Source organism: Tinamus guttatus, unplaced genomic scaffold (assembly GCF_059628265.1).
Source record: "Tinamus guttatus ecotype Peru unplaced genomic scaffold, ASM5962826v1 Tinamus_guttatus_pri_ptg000123l, whole genome shotgun sequence".
In the NCBI taxonomy this organism is placed as follows: Eukaryota; Metazoa; Chordata; class Aves; order Tinamiformes; family Tinamidae; genus Tinamus; species Tinamus guttatus.
The window spans coordinates 1,692,251-1,712,422 of NW_028288657.1; the positions used below are offsets into that span (position 1 = coordinate 1,692,251).

At 60.3% G+C, this 20,172-nt stretch overlaps 1 protein-coding gene across 2 annotated transcripts in view; it reads left to right on the forward strand.

The window, feature by feature from the left end:
- The first annotated feature begins 1,426 nt into the window (after positions 1–1,426).
- The window catches only part of ANK1 (ankyrin 1), a 34,061-nt gene continuing 15,315 nt past the window's right edge, over positions 1,427–20,172 (forward strand). Inside the window, exons 1-3 of one of the 2 annotated variants that reach the window (XM_088521449.1) lie at positions 1,427–1,564; positions 17,373–17,474; positions 19,951–20,049. In XM_088521449.1, coding sequence (XP_088377575.1) covers positions 1,439–1,564; positions 17,373–17,474; positions 19,951–20,049 — 327 coding nt within the window. In that variant the 5' untranslated portion in view covers positions 1,427–1,438. Of the gene's footprint in view, positions 1,565–11,772; positions 11,815–17,372; positions 17,475–19,950; positions 20,050–20,172 lie in introns of those variants that run through there. The other variant, XM_088521450.1, reaches the window with a different exon arrangement.

Here is a 20,172-nt window from a genome sequence, read left to right on the forward strand (position 1 = left end):
GGAGCTCACCCCGTGTTAGAGTTAATTGCAACAAATAATTTGCTGCCCATGTGTGTAGATTAGGGACTTCATTTTCCTTCTCCTGCTCAGTCCCTTTCTTGCTGGCCCTGCAAACTGGTCACACATAAGAGGCAGCTCCAGCTCCTCCCTGCAGAATGTCTCATTGTGCAGCTTTTATTAAGTTTCCTAATATTTTTGCACGAGCATTCCCAAGATTGTGCTATATAAAGTGTGCAGCTTTGTCTACTCTTAAGTGTATTGTTTATTCATAGGGATACAGTCCGCAGGACTCAAGTTGTCCTTGGAATAACCCTTTGCACTTGCACAAGCACTGGATTTCCTTTCCCTCATTCTTTATAGGACCTCAAAAGCCTCCCTATATACTCTCACACATCACACACTATAAAAGCTATACAGATATCTTTTCCTTTTTTATTTTTTTTCTGTTTTTTTTTATTTTTTTATTTTTTTTCTAGCCCTCTTCTTGGTCTGTGCATGGAGCGAGGGAAGCAGAGGAAGCTCCAAGAGGGTAATATGCAGGAAAATATGCAGGAAAACTTATTCCAAAGAGCCTCTTGGATAGAATAGTGACCTATGCAGTCTGGGTGGCAAAGGCTGCATCTCTAAGCACCTGCCAGCTGAGTAGTTGCTGAGAAACAGCTGTTAATGGTCCATGTTTTGGCAGCAAAAGGGCCCGTTTTGGTTCAGAATTAGGCAGGCCCCACAGAAAAGGGCAATCGGGGCCGGGCAGGTGAAGGGTGCCCGGATTCCTGCCCGTGCGCATCCCGGCTCCCGCCTGCAGCGAGATCCCTCCCCTCGGCTCCGCGGAGGGATGCGCGGCGGGGAGGTCGCTGCCGCTCCGCTCCGTTCCGCTCTGTTCCGTTCTGCTCCGCTCCGGCAGCGCCGGGCGCGGGTGCTGCCGCCCGCCCGCTCCAGCGGCTCCGCGTTTCCCCCCTGGAAAGGCGCCGCCGCCGCCGCCCGCGATGCGGCTGCCGCGCTGAGATGCGCGCGGGGATGCGCGCGGCTCCGCAGCGCTGCGCGGCTCCGCCGCCGGGATGCAGGGCGGGATGAGCCGCGCCGGCCTCCGCCGCCGCTCCGGCCTCGCCGGGCGCTGATTCCCGGGAGCTGCTTCTCCCGCTGCGGCTGAGCATCCTCCGGCGCCCCGTCCCGCCAGCAGCATCCCGTGTGCCGGGGCTGCTGCAATGGTGCGCGGAGCCGCCGGAGCAGCTGGATTCGGGATTACCGCTGGCTCATAGCGCTGTCCTGGGCTCCCTCTGGCAAGCGGCTCGTGGCACCCGCGGCACCCGCTGCCCTTTGGGGCTCACGGGCTGCTCTCCAGCCTCCTGCGGCTTCGCGCGCGCCCGGCAGCGCCTGAGCAGGAGGAAGGGACTTTGGTGGGCAGGCGGGAGCCCCGGGGACAGCGGCAGCCTCGCCAGCCATGGCTCAAGCCGCGAAACAGCTGAAGAAAATCAAAGACATCGAGGCTCAGGCTCTGCAGGAGCAGAAGGAGAAGGAAGAATCCAACCGCAAGCGCAGGAACCGCTCTCGGGACCGGAAGAAAAAGGTAAGCGGCATCAGGGCAGGCATCCGTACATCCTGGTTCCCGTGCATCCTTATGCCCAGATCCCCGTGCGTCCTTGCACCCCCATTCCCGTGCGTCCTTGCACCCCCATTCCCGTGCGTCCTTGCACCCCCATTCCCGTGCATCCTTGCACCCGGATCCCCGCGCATCCTTGCACCCAGATCCCCGCGCATCCTTGCATCAGATGCCCGTGCATCGTTATATCCAGCTCTCTCTGCCTGGCAGGGGGCAGGAAGGGGGGCCAATGCCCTGTGCAGGTCTCTGTGCTTCACTCTGCCGAGCAGAGGACGACTTTGGGGGGCAGCAACCGGCTCTTTGCCCCGCTTGGAGACGGGGGGAAGGAGGAGGGTGAAGGGGGGAGGAAGGCAAAGCTTCCCCACGGCAGCTGCGGAGTCTCGCTCAGCTCCGAGTCGAGCCTTTAATAACCTGCTGGTAACAGATTTATTTGCCGAGATAAAATATCTGGTTTCTCTCGAGCAGGGTGTTTTTCTCATCACGGGGTCTAGGGATGTATGTGCTGTCCCAGAACACTGGGATTTGGGGATTTCATCCCCTTTCTTGCTTGCTTTGCTTGGCTTTGAGGGGAAAAACAACAGTGTGTGCGTGTGTGTTGGTGCCCGCAAGGTGCCTGTGGCTCCTCGCATGGAAGGTGCTAGAGAGGGCATCCTATTGCCTGGGATGGACCCGCGCCGTGGCACAACGGAGGAAGCTGGAAAAGCACTGAATAAACCCAGAAGAGGTTTTCCCGGGATGGATTTTATAGCTACGGGCAAGGAGATATAGATGAAGTGCTGCTGGGATTAGCTCGGAATTGATCTTTAGCTGCCCCTTCCCCAGCAATGAAGCCCCCCAAGCGCTTTAGCCCGTGAGTCTCCTCGTTAGCATCCCCTGGGGCTGCCAAACGCATTTGAATTTGTTTTTCTTTTATTGTAATTTGTGCTACAGCAGCTGCGGGGGGTTCATGTGGGCTAGTCTGGGTGGACTGAAAGCAGTGGGTTCCTCCAGCCGTGCCCGGCTCCTGTCCCTTGCTTTGCAATGCGGGCGGACAGGCTCTCCGGGGCAGAAACTGTTAATTTGGTTAATCCGGCACGTCCGGATCTCGATTTATGGCCGATCTCGCCGTGCGCCGCCACTGCAATGCACTTTGTGTTGATGCCGGCGAAGCAGCGTGTGATCCAAGGGGATGCTCCCATGAAACGGAGCCGAAGGAAGGAGACGATGTCCCCAGAATGAGTTTCTTTCCATCCTGGGAAGCTGATGCTGTGCCCTGGGGCACGGGTTTGGCATCCTTTGGCGTTTCTGGCCGTTTTGGTGTGGTTTTATGTGCCCCCTCGCTGCCTCGTGCAGCAGTGTTGAATCCTGCAGTCCTTTTTGCCCTGTTATATCCGGAGGCAACGAGTTCTGCTACTTAATCCTGCGCTGCCCCAAAACCTTCTCCTTGGGACCAGGGTTATATTTGTTGCCTTTTTTAGTTTCCATGGCAATTCCCTGGCTTTTTTTGGCGAAAACGAAGCAAGCACCTGACTGACCTTGTCCTTGTCCCTGTCGTGTCCCTATCGCTCGTGTCCCCGGCACGGGGACGGTCCATGCACATAACCTTGGCTCTGCTCCTGTGCTCCCCATCCCATCCGAGGCGGACGATGGGAGCTCGGGGGTCATTTCCCGGGATCCGTGTCCGGGATACAGGGACTCGTGTTCCACACGACGCGTTGGTGGCAGGCGTGACAGAGCAGGCAGAGTATGAATTAAATAACACAAGTTCCTGCTACTGGAGAACTTGCCAAGCAGCGTCTAGGACGGCTCCTCACTCCAAATCTAGAGGAGTTTTTGTATTTCCCCTCCTTATGAAACCCGTTGCGTCGGGAGGGTTGCTTCAGATAAGGGAGACAAGCGATATTCGGAGGAGAGGAGAGGCAGAGAGAGGCTTTTGTGCTGGGCAGAAACTCTGGGGGAGGAGGTTTGCCGGATGGAGTGACAGGATGGAGCAAGCGGAGCTTAGCGACTATTTCTCTCCTTCATCATGAACTTTCATTAGGAAAAACAGTGAACATAAGTGTTGGCTTTCAGAAGAAAGCCTAGTTTGAGGTGAGCTGGGTGATGCCAGATGGACATTGAGGGTGCTCGTTATTTATTCTATTTATTTTTTTGCATAAAAGACCTTTTGCTGCCTTAGAGAGAACAGGCTTTGGCCCCAGAGCCACGAGGCGAAGGAGCAGCGATGCACCCCGAAACGCAGGGACCGCAGCGGCCACGCAGGGTGACGGCGCTGGAGCCTGGGGCGAGCGGGAGCTCTGCTGCTTTCCAAGCTCCGGATCCAGGCGGAATCCAGACAATTCCACCAGGGTTATGCAAGAAGCACATGAGGAATTGGGGTGAGATGAGGAGAGGCTACCAGGGCCATGTCCGTGCTTGCCTTTGCAAGGGCCATCACCAAGCAGCCGCCTTCAGAGATGGCACAGGAGAGCAATGGGCAGGAGAGGGAAGGATTTCAGCAGCCCTGGGCTGCAGAGAGCTCAGAACATCCCCAGGAGCAGCCAAAATTGCTCCTGCCCGGCCTGGGCTTGGCTGGGCCCCAGGGCGAAGCAGGCAGCACTGCGGATGCTGGAGCAGGGGGAGCCAAGAGCTTTTCCTGGCTGCTCTCGCAGCCTTGGACTTGGATCTCGGAGTCGCTTCTGGCTGTGCCCACAGAAGAGCAGGGAATTGGAGTCCTCAAGAGCTCGGGAAGAGCAGAGGAGGGAAAGACAGCGGGAGACCCGTGGGGTCAGTAGCCCCATTAGCTGATCCTGCATCGAGGAGCACCCGGGAGGAGAAGCAGTACAGGAAAAAGGGCTACTGAGGTGCCAGGGTGGTGGTTTCTTTGCAGGCCCCTTCCCATGGAAGTGAATGATGCCAGGGAGAGGGGACATGGGGCACGGGGACAGCCAAAGCCTTTGAGACTCGGCAATCTCGCGTTTCCACGGGCTTGCAGAAAGCATTTTGCAACCCAAAGGGCTGTGTTAAGGATTTTTTTTCCACGGTTTCTGCATGCATTGGACCCCAGGCAGCCCTGGGCTGTTGTGTCTGCCGTGCCACAAACCCCCTGCTCGCTGGGCCGGTCTCGCTGTGCCCCGGCCCCCTCGTGCTCCCTGCGACCCGGGGCCGCTCCATGGGGACACAAGGTGACCGTGACCCCCCCGGCCCTGCCAAGGTTGTCAGGGACACAAGTCCCAGCGGGACTCGGGGGGTGACGTCAGCCGGCTGCACCCTGGGGAGGTCCAGGCCTGTGTCTCCAGCAGATTAATCAATATGTAGCCGGCGTTCCAGGCTGCATGTGGCCCGGGCATGTGCGGGGAGGGAGACGGCCCCGGCATCGGGCTGCTCTCCACGCTCCTTTGCGCCGGGGCCGAGGATGCTGCTGCCAGGAATAATCCTGAATTATTCAGGCAGCGGCGCCTAAGACGCCCTGGGTGACCCCCAGCAGACAACGGGGTGTTGGAACGGGAATGGGAATGTTTGAAACCTTGGAAAGGGGACGGCAAGGCCCCGCGAGCGCCCTGCGCGTTCGCTGCCGGAGCGGGCTGGGGTGCGCTGCAGCGGAGGCCCCCGAGTTGCAGCCGAGATCAAAGGAAAGCAGCTTTGGAGAGCGCTAAAATTAGAAGTTTAGTCTGAATTATGCTAATTTGGTTTAATTGTCTAAGTGTGTCAAGGTTCTTCATAAACGCGCTGCTCTGGGCTGGCCCGGGGAAGAGGCGGCGTCGCGGGGAGCGCGATGGAGGGGTGGCCGGAGCGTGTCCAGCGTCCCTGTCCTGCTTGCAGCTCTGCATCCAGGCCTCAAAACGCCATCCGGAGCCCTGTGAACATTCCCATTTGCCGGCGGTGGCTGAACCGCGTCACGCTTGGAGCCCCAGGGCTGCCGACAGCAGCAAAATCCAATCTGCCTTCCTACCCGCGAAGCGAATTTTGCTGAGTAGCCGCAACATTAAGCCCGAGCCGTGCATTTCCATGCAGGAGCAGGGGGGCTCCGATAAATCTGGGGCTTATCGCAGCCTGCGCGGCCGCTAGCGGAAAAATCTCCGGCAGCAGCAACGCGGCAGGTATCCACCGAGCGGCTTTCGGGCGGCGGAGGCAGCGAATGCAGCAGCAGGACAGCGTTTGGAAAACAGATGAGGTTGCTATATTTATACGGAGACGAGAGGAGAGGGAAGGAGAGCGTGCACGCGCGCGTCCGCGCGCCCAGGTCACCCAGGAGCCTCCCGTTTAAGCAGAAAGGTGCTGCAGGAAGAGGAAAAGTGGAAATCAAGGCTGTAGTTGTGTCCCGCAACACAATATTGGGCTATTTCAGGGCTTGTAGGATGGGTCCATGTGCGTCTGTTGGGCCTCTTATCTGGGAACCGGGAGGTGAAACCTTTTGCCTCTATAATCTATAAACTGTTATATAAACTGTACTAGGTCTTTAACGTGTGATGATCCCCTCAAAGGAACTGGTAGTAATCGCACATTTCACGGTGCTGTTTGACCAGATATCCAAGGTTTCCAGATATCCTTGGGGAAACTCAGTGCGTTTGGGGTCTATTCAGTCCCACCGCGATGCCCTGCCTGGAATAGGGAGCGTCGCAGCTTTCCCGGGACTTGCTGCCTACGGCACAAACCCCAGACTAGGATGATCGCTAGGAAAACACGCTGTGCGATTGCTCCATGGAGATCCCGTTCCAGCTCCGTCCCCGTGTCACCGGGCCCCTTCGTGGACCTGGCGGCAGACGGATCTCGGCCATCCTTGTGTCCTTAAAACGTCCAACATTTGTGTCCTTAAAAAGGGTTTTTTCCTCCCCCTCCTCCGTTTCTCTTGTGGATGGAAGCGCTCAAGCTGGCAGTGACTATGGGAGGAGGGGATGATGCTCCAGCGAGCTCTCATTAAGGGACAACTTCTCTAATTGGCTTTTGATGTCGGGCTGGATTTCAGTGTGCCCGAGGGGAGGTTATGGATCTGCTTCCCGTCTTCCCTTTCCACAATTCCCTTCTGCGCTCGGTGTCTTTGGCAGGGGGGTGTTTCGGATTTAGGGCCAGAGACCTGAGCATCACCTGGTACCTGGTATCTGCTGCCCATCAATAGCCACGTGGGCAAAAAAAACCCTTTTTGATGCATGGGAACTTATCCCTGTCCCTGAGACACGTGGCAGCACATAGCCAACGATGGCAGCACCTCCAAAGGCTGCAGGGGCAAAGCAGGGGGAAATTCATCCTCTTTTATTTATAAAAATATATAAAGAACTTGAGGAAACCACAAGAGGAGCTGATTAATGGGGTTCTCTGCTGTTTCATTCCTTTCAGGCACGCACAGCCAGGGGATTTGCTGTAAAACAAGGGCTTGGGCTGCCCCACAGCCCCATGGAAAAGGAGGGAACCCGGAGGGTTTGAGGGGAGGTATCCAGCAGCTCCTGCAGCTGCTTCCTTGCATTCCCTTTGGGATTTTAGCGGGGATTGAGGTGCTCCCGTCCCTTGGCGTGGCCGCCGGGGTCGCTCCCCCTCGCTCGTGACGCGGCCGCGGCCGTCGGCGGCGCCGGGCGATCCCGGCGGGCTGCGGCGGCCCCTTCCCGCGGTTCCGCAACCTGTTTGTCCTGTGGAGCCTCTTCCTGCTCCTCCTGCCGCTCCGGTGACGCAGCGGGACGCGGGCCGTGCCGCGCCACGTGCCGCTCCGCTCCGCTGCGTTTCAGCAGCCCTGCCCGGCCCCGTTAACCGCTCCGTGGCCGCGCGCTCGCCGGAGCAGCCTCTGATTTCGGGACCGTTCAGTGCAGGGGGCACTTTCTATTATTTTTTATTGATTATTTATTAACGGCCCAAATCGGCTGGCAAAGCAGCAGCTTGTCCGATGTGGAATCTCATGCTAAGTGCGTGAGCGGCAGCGCGGGGGCAGCGGGATGGGGATGGCCGGGGTGCTCTTAGGGGCCAGGAGACCAAGGCAGAGCCAATAGGGACCACTTGGGGGTCTCCTCTTGCTCCCTGGGTGCGAGTTGCAGCCTCTGAAGGCCCCGGCGCGATGCCCTGCAACGCGGAGCGGGATGTTGGGATGGGAGCGAGAGCGTTGGCTCCGCCACCGGCAAGAACAAGTTCCCCGGCATCTGCAGCAGGGAACGGGGACCAGAAAGCACCAGCTCGGGGGTCACAGCACGTCCTGGGAGGCCGGGGAAGCCAAGGGGCCAGCTCTGAGAGCAGCCCATTCCTTGTCCCTGTGTCCCAACACTCCCAGCTGGGAATGACAGGGATCTCCCACCTTCCAGGCAGACTGGGAAAGGTGGGAGTCCCGGGGCTTTGAGGAGACCTCTGATTCCCGGCTTAGGACGATCCATGGAGGCCGGTGCTGCGGTTCCTCCTCCCTCTCCCATCACGGAGTCCCGTTGGCTCCTGGCGGGCGGATTCGCGATCCCGGTGCCGCCAGGTCCTCTCCGTATCGGCATCGCTGCATCCGTCCGTGGCAACCGCCTTCCCTTGCTCATGGAGACCCCGCTCCTCTGCTCCGAGGTGAAACACCGGATTCGTTCTCCGGGGCCAAAGCATTCCGGTGCTCCAGACGAGACCAGGGAAAAGTGCTGATGCTGGGAGAGATAAAGCAGTGGCTCTGCCTCGATTCTCGGAGCAGCAGCGAGGCTCCTGCTGGGTCAGTGGGGCTCTGTCCTCGCTCCTCTCCTGCAGCACCATGCTCAGCAGTGCCAGTGTTTCTGGGACTCTGCTTCCCTCATCCAGGCGCATCTTATGTAATTCAATTAAACCTTTGGAAAAGCTACTATGAGATGAAATCATCCTAAATGCTGAGCGGCGGGAGCAAGGGCTGTGGGCATACAACAGAAATGTGCACGTCTCTTCTGAATCATTCATTCATTATCCTTCGCTGGAACTCGTGAGGTTTAAGATTGCAAGTGGATTATTTTTTTTTCCCTGCCAAACGGGTTTTCGGAACATTGCAGGAATTGGAGAAAGGTGCAGGCTGCTGCCCCGAGCGGGTTCAGTGCTGCGGGCCGGGTTCTTGAGCAGGGTTTGTGTCGTGTTGTCCAGGTGTGCTGGAGAAATGAAGAAATGAGCAGCAACAGGGGGTGGATGTGCAGCAAGGAAGCATTTGGCCCCTGCATTTGGCTCAGCAAGGCCATGGGAAATGCACAGGATTCTCAGTCCGCGAGGGCTCGGACTCTGCTGGAAGGAGCAGGAATGCGGTTGCTCTCCAGGCCTCAGGGCATGAACTTTTCCCCTTGGATCCAGCCTTTAGGAATAGCGAAGGCTGCAGGATGGCGAAGCTGGGATTGCCCTTGCCGAGCTGCTCCCTGCACGTTTCCCAGCAGCCGGGTCCGAAGGGGCGGCCGCGGCGCAGCGAGCCGGGGCTTTGCGGCGGCTCCTGCCGCTCTCCGGAGCCGCGGAGCAGACGGCTCCGCGCGGAGCCGCGTGCCAGGCGGGAGCGCGCGCCCATCTGCTCGCGCAGGATGCCCGTCTGCGCCGCCGCCAGGCACGCGCCGCGGCCAAGGCACCGGCATCGCTGCATCCCAGGATGCTCGAGCGGGGTCAGGCGGATCCGCGATCTCTCCTTTTGCAGCAGGGATCAATAGGTGGGATCAGCACCAGCATCGCCGCATCCCAGGATGCTCGAGCGGGGTCAGGCGGATCGGCGATCCCTCTGTTGCAGCAGGGATCAATAGATGGGATCGGCACCGGCATCACCGCGTCCCGGGATGCCTGAGCAGGGCCGGACAGATCCACAATCCCTCTATTGCAGCAGGGATCAATAGATGGGATCGGTACCGACATCGCCGCATCCCGGGATGAACGAGCGGGGTCAGGTGGGTCCACGATCCCTCCGTTGCAGCAGAGATCAATAGATGGGATCAGCACCGGCATCACCGCGTCCCGGGATGCCCGAGCGCAGCCGCGCGGATCCGCGATCCCTCCATTGCAGCAGGGATCAATAGATGGGATCTGCACCGGCATCGCTGCATCCCGGGATGCCCGAGCGCGCCGGGCGGATCCGCGATCCCTCTGTTGCAGCAGGGATCAATAGATGGGATCGGCACCGGCATCGCTGCATCCCGGGATGCCCGAGCGCAGCCGCGCGGATCCATGATCCCTCCGTTGCAGCAGGGATCAATAGGAGGGATCGGCACCGGCATCGCCGCATCCCGGGGTGCCCAAGCGGGATCAGGTGGATCCCTGATCTCTCCGTTGCAGCAGGGATCAATAGATGGGATCGATTAAGTGCAGGCCCATGGGAGTCTTAAGCCTTCCAGGCTGGCAGCTGCCGAGGGAAGGAGGAACTTGCAGCATAAGCAGGACTTAAGTAACGATTTGCCCTTGACCCCTGCTGGGGGCACCGTGCCAAACCCCGACTTACCCGTTTTTTTCCCCGATTTGGGATTTTTTGGCGATTCAGGCTGAGCTAGGGGATACTGTTTGCTCCCAGGATTGGCCAATCCATCGGTTTTCCTGCTGGTTGTCATCTGTGCCATGCTGCCGGCTGCTGTTTTTTCGGAGTGGTTTGTGTAGAAGAACTTATAAATTGGCACTTTTTTCCCTCTCTTCTTGCTCCATAAGGGAGTTGGGGCAAGCAGGGATAGAGCAAGGGCTGGAAAATCCATGCGCAGAAAACCTCTGCCCCTCTCCGTGCCACTGCACAGCTCCTCTTCCATCAGAAAGCTCGGGAGCAGATGCCGGAGGGGACAGAGATTTCACACGCTGTCCCTGCTGCTGTCCCTGCTGCTCACGGCTGATGATTCCAGCACTTTGGAAGCCGAGGGCTGTCACGGGGAGAGCAAGTCTGCAAGAATCAGCTGCCCTCGTTCCCATCCCGCCTCCCTCCTCGTGTGCAGCCGCGTCCCGTTACCCGTGCCCGGGCAGCAGCGGAATTGCTAAGGGCATAAATAATTCCGCCGCTGCCGCTGACTCAGCCGGAACGCGGCATCCGCGTGTCCGGGGGCGGCAGCGGGTCGGGCCGAGCGGGGCCACCCGGGTCCTGCTGCCCGCAGCCCTCGATCCCTCCGGCGAAAGGAAAAGAGCAGCTGAGGATGGACTGGCAGCCGGGAGCGGAGCCGCCGGTGCCCAGGGATCCCGTCTCTGGTTACGCGGGAGATAACAGCGCAGAAGAAGGAGCCGCGCATTCCTGGGCGGCCACATCAGCTGAAGGCTTTTCCTAAGGCTCCCGGGGAAAGGTCAGGGGCAGAACTCTGTGTCTTGGAGGGAACAAAACTCTTTGTAGCCGCAGGAGACGTTTTCCTCGCCGGCCTCCTCCTCCTCGTGGTTTCGCTCTGCTCAACAGCTCTGTCTGCAGCGGCCAAGGGGACTCATTGATTTGGGGGTGCTCAGTCCTGTCCCAAAGCTATTCCATATTTTTTTCCCCTTGTGTTCAATAGCTCTTATGTCGCCCGACCCCAAGGAAACGGGGAGCTCTGCTGGCGAAGCCCCCCGGAGCCCTCGGGGTGCCCGAGGCGGCGCGCGCGGTTCTGCACCGTGACTTTGCTCTTTCCTTGAGCGCTTCCTTGCAAACCCGTCCTCTCCGGCTCGCTCCGAGCGAGCTCCGGGTTGGCTTTGGTGGGAGCAGGACGACACCGGCCTGTGGCCTTTAGGGTGACGTTCCCAGACACCATGAGGGAGAAGCCAGGCTGGAAAATCTTAGGGAAGTGCTGAGGAACAGCCCGGGAACTCCATCTTCCGAGGTGTTTTAGTGGAGATGGAACGAGCTCTTGGGATTTCGAGCTCCGGATTCATTACGGGTGTGTTCATTAACAAGAGCTCTTAGTGCACCGGGGTCACCACCGCGTTGCCGCCGTCCCCACGGCTCTGCTCCCTGTTTCCCTCACTCGGGCAAGGTGCAGCTTGGGACTTATACACTAAATATCCAAGGGGCCCCAGACTTCCCGGGAAGTTCTGAATTGCACTGGGCAAAGGGAAGGTGTTTTCCTTATGCCGAGGTAAGGATTCCACTTTGCTCTAATGTTGGCATTCACCCAGTTATTAAAAAACACCTCTACATAATGCAAAGCATTTTTCTATCCCAACAGGTTGTCCTGTTCTCCTTTTTTCCCCCCTTTTTCCGCCTCCCAGCTGGTACCAGCTTTCCCAGCGGCGTGCTGGGCTGTTTTGTAGGAATTCCTATGAGCAATCGGTGTGACTCCTTGCGTGTCTTTCAGAGAGGGCATGCACCCGCCACTGTGGACCCCTTGCCTTCTTGCTGCAAGCAAGGATCTCCCGAAGGGATGCTGGAGCAGGAGTCTGCTGCGCAGGTAGAAGGGGGGAAAGCGGCGCGTTCCTTGCGTTGCCGGAGGCGCCGGGCCCTGCAAAGGGCCTGGGGCTGCTGCCACGAGCCCCCGTTTGCCACTTCGGTCCCTTGTCAGGGTCCCCAAGCTTTGGGCCGGCGCTGGCGTTAGCCGCCCCCCGGCCCCGCATGCACCAAGCGGGGGACAGCAGTGGCACCGTGTCCCGCCTCCCCCGGGTCCCCCGGTGCGGGGGACACCCGTAATCAGCGGCGCCCAGGCAGGCGCGTCCCCTGCGCGCGGCGATAGCGCCCGGCGCCGCCGCTGATAACCGGCCCCGGCGCCGCGCGCCGGCACTCGCGGCGCCCCGGCCGCCTCCTGCAGCCATGGCCTGTCCGCGCTGCCTCAGGGTGAGTATCCCGGGAGCCGCAGGGCCGCCAGGAGGGACGGGAGCCCTCGGGGACCCCAGCGTGGTCCGCAGGGAACAGCCCCTTCCACCCCGGAGCGGCAGGGAAAACGGGCCGGAGGACGGCGGGAAGGGCTTGCTGCCCTTCCACAGTCCCGCACAGCGCGCACCTCCGTCCTCCTCAGCGCCGCTTTGCTGGGAGATGGGAGGCACCTCCCAGCACCGGGGTGTTTTTTGGGCTCTATTCTAATGGTAAGTGCTGGTTTTTGGGGTCGCCGCGTCCTTTTCTACCCAGCAAAGCGCTGCGCCAGGCGCCCGGGACGGCGTTTCCTCCTGGTCACGGTGCTGCTCCGGCTTTCTTGAGGCACCGGTGGCTCTGCTGCCACCGTTCCCGCTTGCACGTCAGCGCCGGGGCCCGGCCGGCGGGAATACGCGACTCCGGGGGCTTTTTCCTTGCAGTGCTTCCTTCCCTGCATGGCTTCTGCAGGATGCAACCCAGGCGCTGGCCGGGCTGAGCGCTGCTAGCTCCCCATCGATGGCTGAGGATGAGGAGGGGATGAGGCAGGCTGCAAAATTCAGGAGCAAGCCTGAAAAAGAGGAGGACCTTCCTCCGCAGGCAGCAGGTCGGGCTCTGGCAGCATTTGGGGCCTCCAAGGGCTCTGCTTTTCCCTCCTGCTTGAGCCCTGCCTGCTCCAGCCTCCTGAGCATCCCCTGCCCGCTGAGCTACGTCGTGATCCAGGGAAAAAAGGTGCATTAGGGAACAGGGCAATGAAATGGGGCAGTCGCCTCTCGACTGCATCTCTCTACCCAGCTACAAACCTATTTTGTTGCAAGAAGAGGTTTGGTGTCTGAGCGACAGGCTCTGGCGTATTGTCTTCAGTGGCAGCCGATATACTTTCGGGTGAGGTTAAAAATAGCTTTTCTTTTTATTTTTTCAGGATGTGCAGAGAGCAGAGGCTCCTGCTCACATCCAAGGCGAGCGGCAGCTTCCCGCTGCGCGCCGGCCCGGGTACAGGGGATGGGGGGAGATGCTCTCAGGACACGAACGTGCTCAGCGGGCACCGCTCGGTGCTGTCACCACCAGTGACACCCCAGAGCCACCCCGCTTGTTAAAATAGGTGCAAAAAACGGGGTTCCCCAAGGCTGGTTGCTCTGTGTTATGTAACGATGGGGGTTGGTGCATGAGAAAGGATCCGGGGTGGCGACTGCACTTGGAAAGCTGCCCCTTCCTCAATACTTGCCAAGCACCTGAGATGCCACCGTCCCTGCAAGCCCAGAGCCCCTTGCTTGGTGTTTTCCCACCGTGTGCTGAGCTCTCCCCCAGCTCCCATGGACGTGAGCAGATCCTCGTGTTCCCGCATGTTTTGATTCCCTGCCGGAGGTGGCTCGGTCCCTCCTCGCCTTGCAGTCCCGGGGCTCCCTGGGGAGCACAGGGCCTTGTGACAGTCAGGGGAGCGTGGTGGCCCCGTGAGATGTCACTACATGTGAAACAGGGACACGCGGCAGGTGGCCTCTGCTTGCCGCTGCCTTGACTTTTGCAAGTCCTGTTAAGTAAGAGCTGTCCCTGCACCATATAGGCCAGGGACGAGGACAACGACCGGGTAGTACCCGGGGGTTCGGATTCATCCTTTGATCCGACAAGCTTTCCCGGTGCTCCTGCTCTTCCCTTTCATCTGCGCTCGCCGGAGCTGCCCGCTGGCCTCTCCTCCGTGTTCCCGTGCCCCAGGCCCTGCTCTCCGGAGGCGCCGGGCTCTGCCGGATCCTTTCTTCTCCCCAGCAGGCAGGAACCTGCCGCAGGGTTGTATTTTCTGCGCCTGGGACTGCTGGGAGTGCCGAATTTTTGTGCATACGGAGAGGGGAAAAAGCTCTGGCAAGGCAAACGCGGTGCGAGTTCTGTTTCTGAGCATTCTGGCTTGAAACCCTGCTTCGGTGGCCCGATGTCCTTAGGGAGACCCTCGAGGACATCTCTTTTAATCTTGGCAGCCAGTGTGTTTGCAGGGCTGACATATTCTCCCCATCTGAAAAGTAATGTGCGTTATTGCCTGCTGATCTGGAGGTTTGTAGGGGCTCCGGCTCCCGGGGAGCCCCTGGGATCTGGCTTGGACAGTTGTGTCCAGCCTCGGTCGGGTGCCCAGAGCAGCCGGTGGCTTCCTGGCCGTGCCGGGGCTCCGCTGGCGACCGCCGCGTGCCAACGTCGCTGCTTGTCCCCTGCTCCTGCCCTCCACGGGCCCCTGGCCCAGCCTGGCCTGCAGGATGCCCCGGCCAGCTTGGTTCCGGGCGCATCCCGGGAAAACGCGGCCTGCTCTGCATCCCCGATGGAGAGCTCATGGAGAGTCCCCTTGGCTGCGGGGACGGTGTCAACCCCACGGAGCACCCGCAAGCTCCGTGGCCACGGGGGTGACTCCAGCCTGGGAAGCCCCCGTGTGCCCGGCCTTGCAGGGGAGATGCCAGCGCTTGGCTCCTCGCGCGTCTTAGTGGCTCCAGTGAGACCAGCCTGCGTTTCCGAGCTCTTTTTTTGTTTGTTTTTCGCTTGGGAATCATCAACATCCAGCATTTAGCGGCATGTGCGGGACGGCTCCGCGGGGCCGATAAACACGTCTGCCTCCCGCAGCAGCACCGGGGCTGGTGAGATCCTCCCTGCCCTTATCGGCGCGGGGCAGAGGGGGCTCCTCCCTGGGCGGGAGCGGCTCTGCCGGGGCAGATTAGAGCAGGACCACGGCCAGGAGACCAGCAGAGGATTGCGGAGCTGCAGAAACCCACCCGCAGCTGGTTGGTTTCCCAAAAAGGGAGATTCGGGCAGCAATTTCCCTTTGCACGTTGCTTTAGATGCAGCCACGACACAAGGGGCTCCACAGCGTCCCGGGGGTTTATTTTGGGGGGAAGGGGAGCCAGGGCCGCGTGTGGCAGCGGTGACGCTTTGCGGAGCAGGGCTGCACGAGCAGGGCGGCATCTGTGACTCGGGATGGAGGAAGCCTCGAATTAGGGCAAGGAGGGAGACAAGGGAAAATCTGGATTGTCAGGAGACAAGGAGTGCAGTTTCCTGAAAGAAAAGAAAGGGAAGGAGACTAGAAGCACAGCCTGATGTGCCCTGTTTTGGTTTGTACTTTAGATAGTCTTGAAGCACTTTGCAAATGACAAACCGGGGGCTTTTCCCCCTGGGAATGGCTGGGAACAGCATGCTGCCCCCTCATGGCACCTGCGTGGGGGATGCAAGGGGCAAATGAGGGCAAGAAGGGCAGTTTGTCTTCTCCCCTGGGAATCACTCCTTCCTGGAAAAATTGCTAGGAAGGCAAAGGAGAAGAGAAACACGGTGAGCACCAAAGGCAGGAAAACCACTGGCCGCGTGCCACGTGGGTGCCCGGGTGCGCGTTTGGGTTGGCGCGTGCCGTGCCGGCTGCGCGGGCATCCTTCGACGTGCGCATCCCGCGTGCGGAGGGCGTCTCCGGTTCCGGCTCTTGCAGCTTCCTTTGGGTGCAACGTGGGAGGCGCCGGGGTCCCAGCTCAGTCCCCCTGGCTGATCGAGTGCCCCAGTGACAGGTCGGCGGTGGCGCTTGGTGTCAGCAGGGTTTACAGACCGATTTCCTCGGTTGTTACCACATGAGATCGTCTCTGGCCGCACGCGCGGCCTTCCCACTTGGATCTGGTGCCCTGCAGTGCTCCATGCATCCCCGATCCCGCGGAGCAGGAGGGCGCCTGGTCCTGGGCCCCCAAATCCAGCTGTGCTCTCCCGGCTCCCAAAATCCAGAGGACTGGGGGCACCTGGGGTTACCCGGGGGGTTCCGAGGGGCAGCTCGTCTCCGCTCTTCCCAAGGTGGCACCTGCATTCCCGGGCGGCTCCCTGCGCTTGGCAGCCGTCATCTGCTTTCCGGAGGTGGCTGAGGATTAAATATCCCGTCTGACACAGTAATGGAGAGAAAATGAACAAATTCCATTAGCGGCTGGCGATCCCTCCAGGGTCCGCGCCGGAGCGAGGAGAGGGAGCCTGTATTTTTAGCCAGAATGCAATGTAACGTACTGGCTCTCTCAAAGCTGGGGAGTAGATAACCAAGGAGGGGGAGAGGGGACGCCGGGCTCAGGTTTCAGCCCGAGTGCCGGACTATGGCAGCACGAAAGGGCAGGTCCGGTCCAGACGTTGCTGTGAGTACACAACGCGCTTCTTGGCGCCCCGAGAGACCTCCCCTTGCTTTTCTGCTTGCTTTGTGCCTGTGGGCTCCGCTGCCGGGCGCGCCGGGGCTTCGGGAGCCCCTTTGCTGCCGGAGCCCGTGGGGTTCACCCTGTTTAACCGTCCCCGGGCGTCCCGGGCGCCGGGAGGAGCTGGCTGAGCTGCGCTTGGAGCTCCCGGGGCTGCAGCCGAGCGCAGCCGCCTGCCCGGGATGCGGAGGCTTCGCAAGCGCCGCGCTTGGGAAAGCCCTTCGCATCGACCGTCCTCGCCGCGGCCCCCGGCGCCGCGCGCGCCGCCAGCCCCTGCAGCCGGGCCGGGGCCACGCTCCGTGTCCGGGCTCTTCCCGGGGCTCTGCCGGGGGTGGGAGCAAGCGACAGGAGCAGGGCAGGAGGCAGGCGGAGAGCAGCGCCCCGCGTCCTGCCCCATTGCCCCCGTGCAATGAGCGGCGCTGGGGACAGGGGCGGCGGGTGACGCCGCGGTGCCCTCCCGCTATCCCGCCTTGCTGCTTCCAGCGCCTTTCCCAAGAGCTTATATCCCGGCACGGGCAGCACGAGGGGGTTTCTGGCTCCCTAGCGGGGTCTCCTCACGGGGCAGGCGCAGGGAGCTGCTGTCTGGGGATGCTCCCGCTGCCGTGTGATGTTCCGGAGGGTCCAGGGACACGTCCTGGCGGCGCGTGGCATCGCCACGAGGCTGTCCCTGCGCTCGCAGCCCCGGGCGAGGGATGTGCAGGCCGGCGTGCAGCCGGGCTGCCGCTCTGCAGGCGCTGCAGAATCGGGGATTTAGCCCTGCTGCTGCGGCGAGAGGACCCGCTGCATCTCCCCGCGGGGTTAAACGGGAACACGAAGCAATCCGGTGTTCCTGGCTGGGGACACCATGAGAAGGAGCATCCCTATAGCCCCCCTTCCCGTCCTCGGAGAGCCAGGTCGGGTGGGAGCCCTTGAGGAGGCAGGAGGTTCCTGCTGGGGACGAACGAGGTGGCTCCGAATCTCACCATTTTTCTTCCTTTTTCCCTCCTAAAAGGCCGATGCTGCAACCAGTTTCCTGAGAGCTGCGAGATCCGGGAACCTGGACAAAGCCCTGGACCACCTCAGGAATGGGGTAGATATTAACACGTGCAACCAGGTAGGTGAAGCCCGCGGGGGCTCCGCGCTAGCCCGTGTGCGTCTGGGCCGCGCTGCGGCTGGTGGCCGCATCCCTCCTTGGCGCCCTGGTCCTGCGAGGACGCGCAGAGCGGGTGGCAGTGCAGGGAGCAGCACAAGGTCTAGGATGCAGTGGGATTCATCCGGGGGGCTGTTCCCTTGGCTTGCAGGGGTTTTGCTGCAGATGGGACGTGTTTGCAGACGGGGGAGGCTCCGGCTCAGCAGGGCACACGGGCTGGCTGCTTTAGGAGCATGAGCGACGCCGGCGGGGCTGGCTCAGCGGAGCCCAAATGTCCCTTCACCTCCCTCAGCACCCAGCCCTGCAGCCAGGCAGGGTCTGTTCCGGCTGATGGAAGCGCTGCAGTGGCTGGTGCGGTTACTGCAGACAGGTCCTTCCTGGAAACGTCTCCGTCTCCTCTGCGAGCGGCGCGGCCGTGCGGATGCTGAGCTTTCCAAGCCTCTGGGGCGCACTGCAGCTTGAGTTCTGCTCTCTGGGGCGCGGGAAGAGCTTTGGAGGAAGATCAAGAGCTGCTGAGCTGTTTCTCCTCACTATGTTGTCTGAATTATTAATGTGTATTATCAGCACTGATGGAATTGTAGAGGCTCCTACCATCAGGCTATGCAGGATTTAAGCCAGAGGGGCCTTGCAGGGAGAAGTAGTAGAGAATTTTCAGCTTTGCAGTCCTTTGAAGATGAGGTTATGGCTCCTGTATGCAGGACAGGCTCTAAGCCCATCACCATCGTGCATTTACGTGTGGTTTGCAAGGAGGAGAAGCCAGGCGATGTGCTGGGCTGCAGGACTCCCCTGGACTCAGCACCAACCACATCACCCGCTCGCACCAAGCTCAGAGGCAGGCAGGATCTCCCACGCTTTATTTTGGAATAAAGAGCTGCTCTTGCCCTGAGCTCTCACGGGGCAGCAGAAGCTGGAGATGGCATTGAACACCCTGGCGGGTGTTCAGCCTTCCTTCACACGTGTCCTTGCACTGGTTCCTGCCATCTTGCAGTGGTTAGATGGCACTTTGGGGTTTCCACCTGAGGAATATCAGACCTGTGGGAAAGGTCCAACCTCACATGTCCTGTATAGAATAAAGAGGGATATATGTGGTCAGACCTATCCCACAGGCCCTGTATTCTTGCACAAATGCAGAGACCTTGACATGCCATCTGATCTTCATCCTGCGAGCTCATCCTTGTCATTGCTGGCACCTGCATCCTCGTCATCATCCACCTCTCACGTCTCACGCTCCCATCTCGCGCAAAGCCCCATCGCTTGTGTCTTCGTTTCTGGCACGGGCAGCCAGAAACTGGGAGTTTTGGGAAGCGTTTGCAGCCTTCAGGGAGGGCAATGCAGCACCTTGGAAATGAGGGCACGTCCTGGGGACGTGTTGGGTCAGATGAGCTGTCAAGCCCAAGGAAACATCCAAAACAGCTTGCAATGTTCCTGAAGCAGAAAGATGACAGGAAACAGGCTTCTGCAAACACGGTGCTTGTGTTGCCAGCAAATAATCATTCCTTGCAGGTTTTTGGGATGCAAAAGGTTATTTAGGGACTCTCTTGCGTAAAAGGACGTATGAGAGAGAGGTGGAAAACCCTTTTTTCCAGTGTGAGAGGCCGCTCTTGAAGCTGTTGGAGGTGCGGCTGGGCTGGTGCAGGAGCCCCCCGGGCTCTTGCTGCTCCCCTGCCCGTGTGCAGGTGGGATTGAAGCATCTCGGTGTCCTTCCAGGCATTGCAGCGACAGGGACAGATGGCTGGGAGGTGGGGTATGCACGGGGCAGGCGGCTCTGCGCTGCGTGACAGAGCTCCACAGGCTGAGCGAGCTGAGTGCATCCACCTGGGAGCAGTGAGACAGGCGGGAAGTATCCCATGGGGGTGGAAAAGTGTCACCTGAAATTGCCTGTGAGGGTCCAACCTCTTCCCCAACACGTATCCCAGCTCCTTGCCTCTGGATGGGGAAGAGCTTGCCGTAGGTAGCAGAGGAGAAGCTGTCCCAGCTGCACTGGCTGGGGATGCTGGCGGGTCCTGTCCGTCCATCTGCACTTGGTGTTCAGGAAAAGGGGGGCTAAGCTGGGGAACACACAGAAATGTCCCTGGGAAGCCACTCGCTGCAGTTCTCTGTGTGTGAGTGTGAAACTGGAAGGCCTGCAGGTGCTCAGTTCTGGCGCATCCTCGCTCTGTGCTTCAGACTGCACGAGCAGCACTACGGGCAGCCGTCGATGAGGGGGGCACTGACACCCCCAGGGAAGCCCCTTTTGCAAAGGCAGGAGCTGGAGGGCCCTGGAGGTGCCACGGGGAGCTCGGGGACGGGTCACAGCGGAGGCCGGGGGGTTGCAGCGATGCCATCCCTAGGGAGCAGCCCTAGGCGGCATCCGGGGCTCCAGCAGCCTGTGCCAGGCAGGACGCGGCTCGACGGGCGCCGCGCGCGGCTAACGCCGCCCTCCCGCCTCCGCTCCCTCCAGAACGGGCTCAACGCTCTGCACCTGGCCTCCAAGGAGGGCCACGTGAAGATGGTGACGGAGCTGCTGCACAAGGAGATCGTGCTGGAGACGACGACCAAGGTGAGCGGAGGGAGGCTCGTGCCCTTGCTCGCCGCCCCGCCGCGCGCACCGGCAGGAGCCGCGTGGCGAATTGCACCGCAAGCCGCGCTCCAGAAATAATGAATACTTGTCACCTTGCATCAG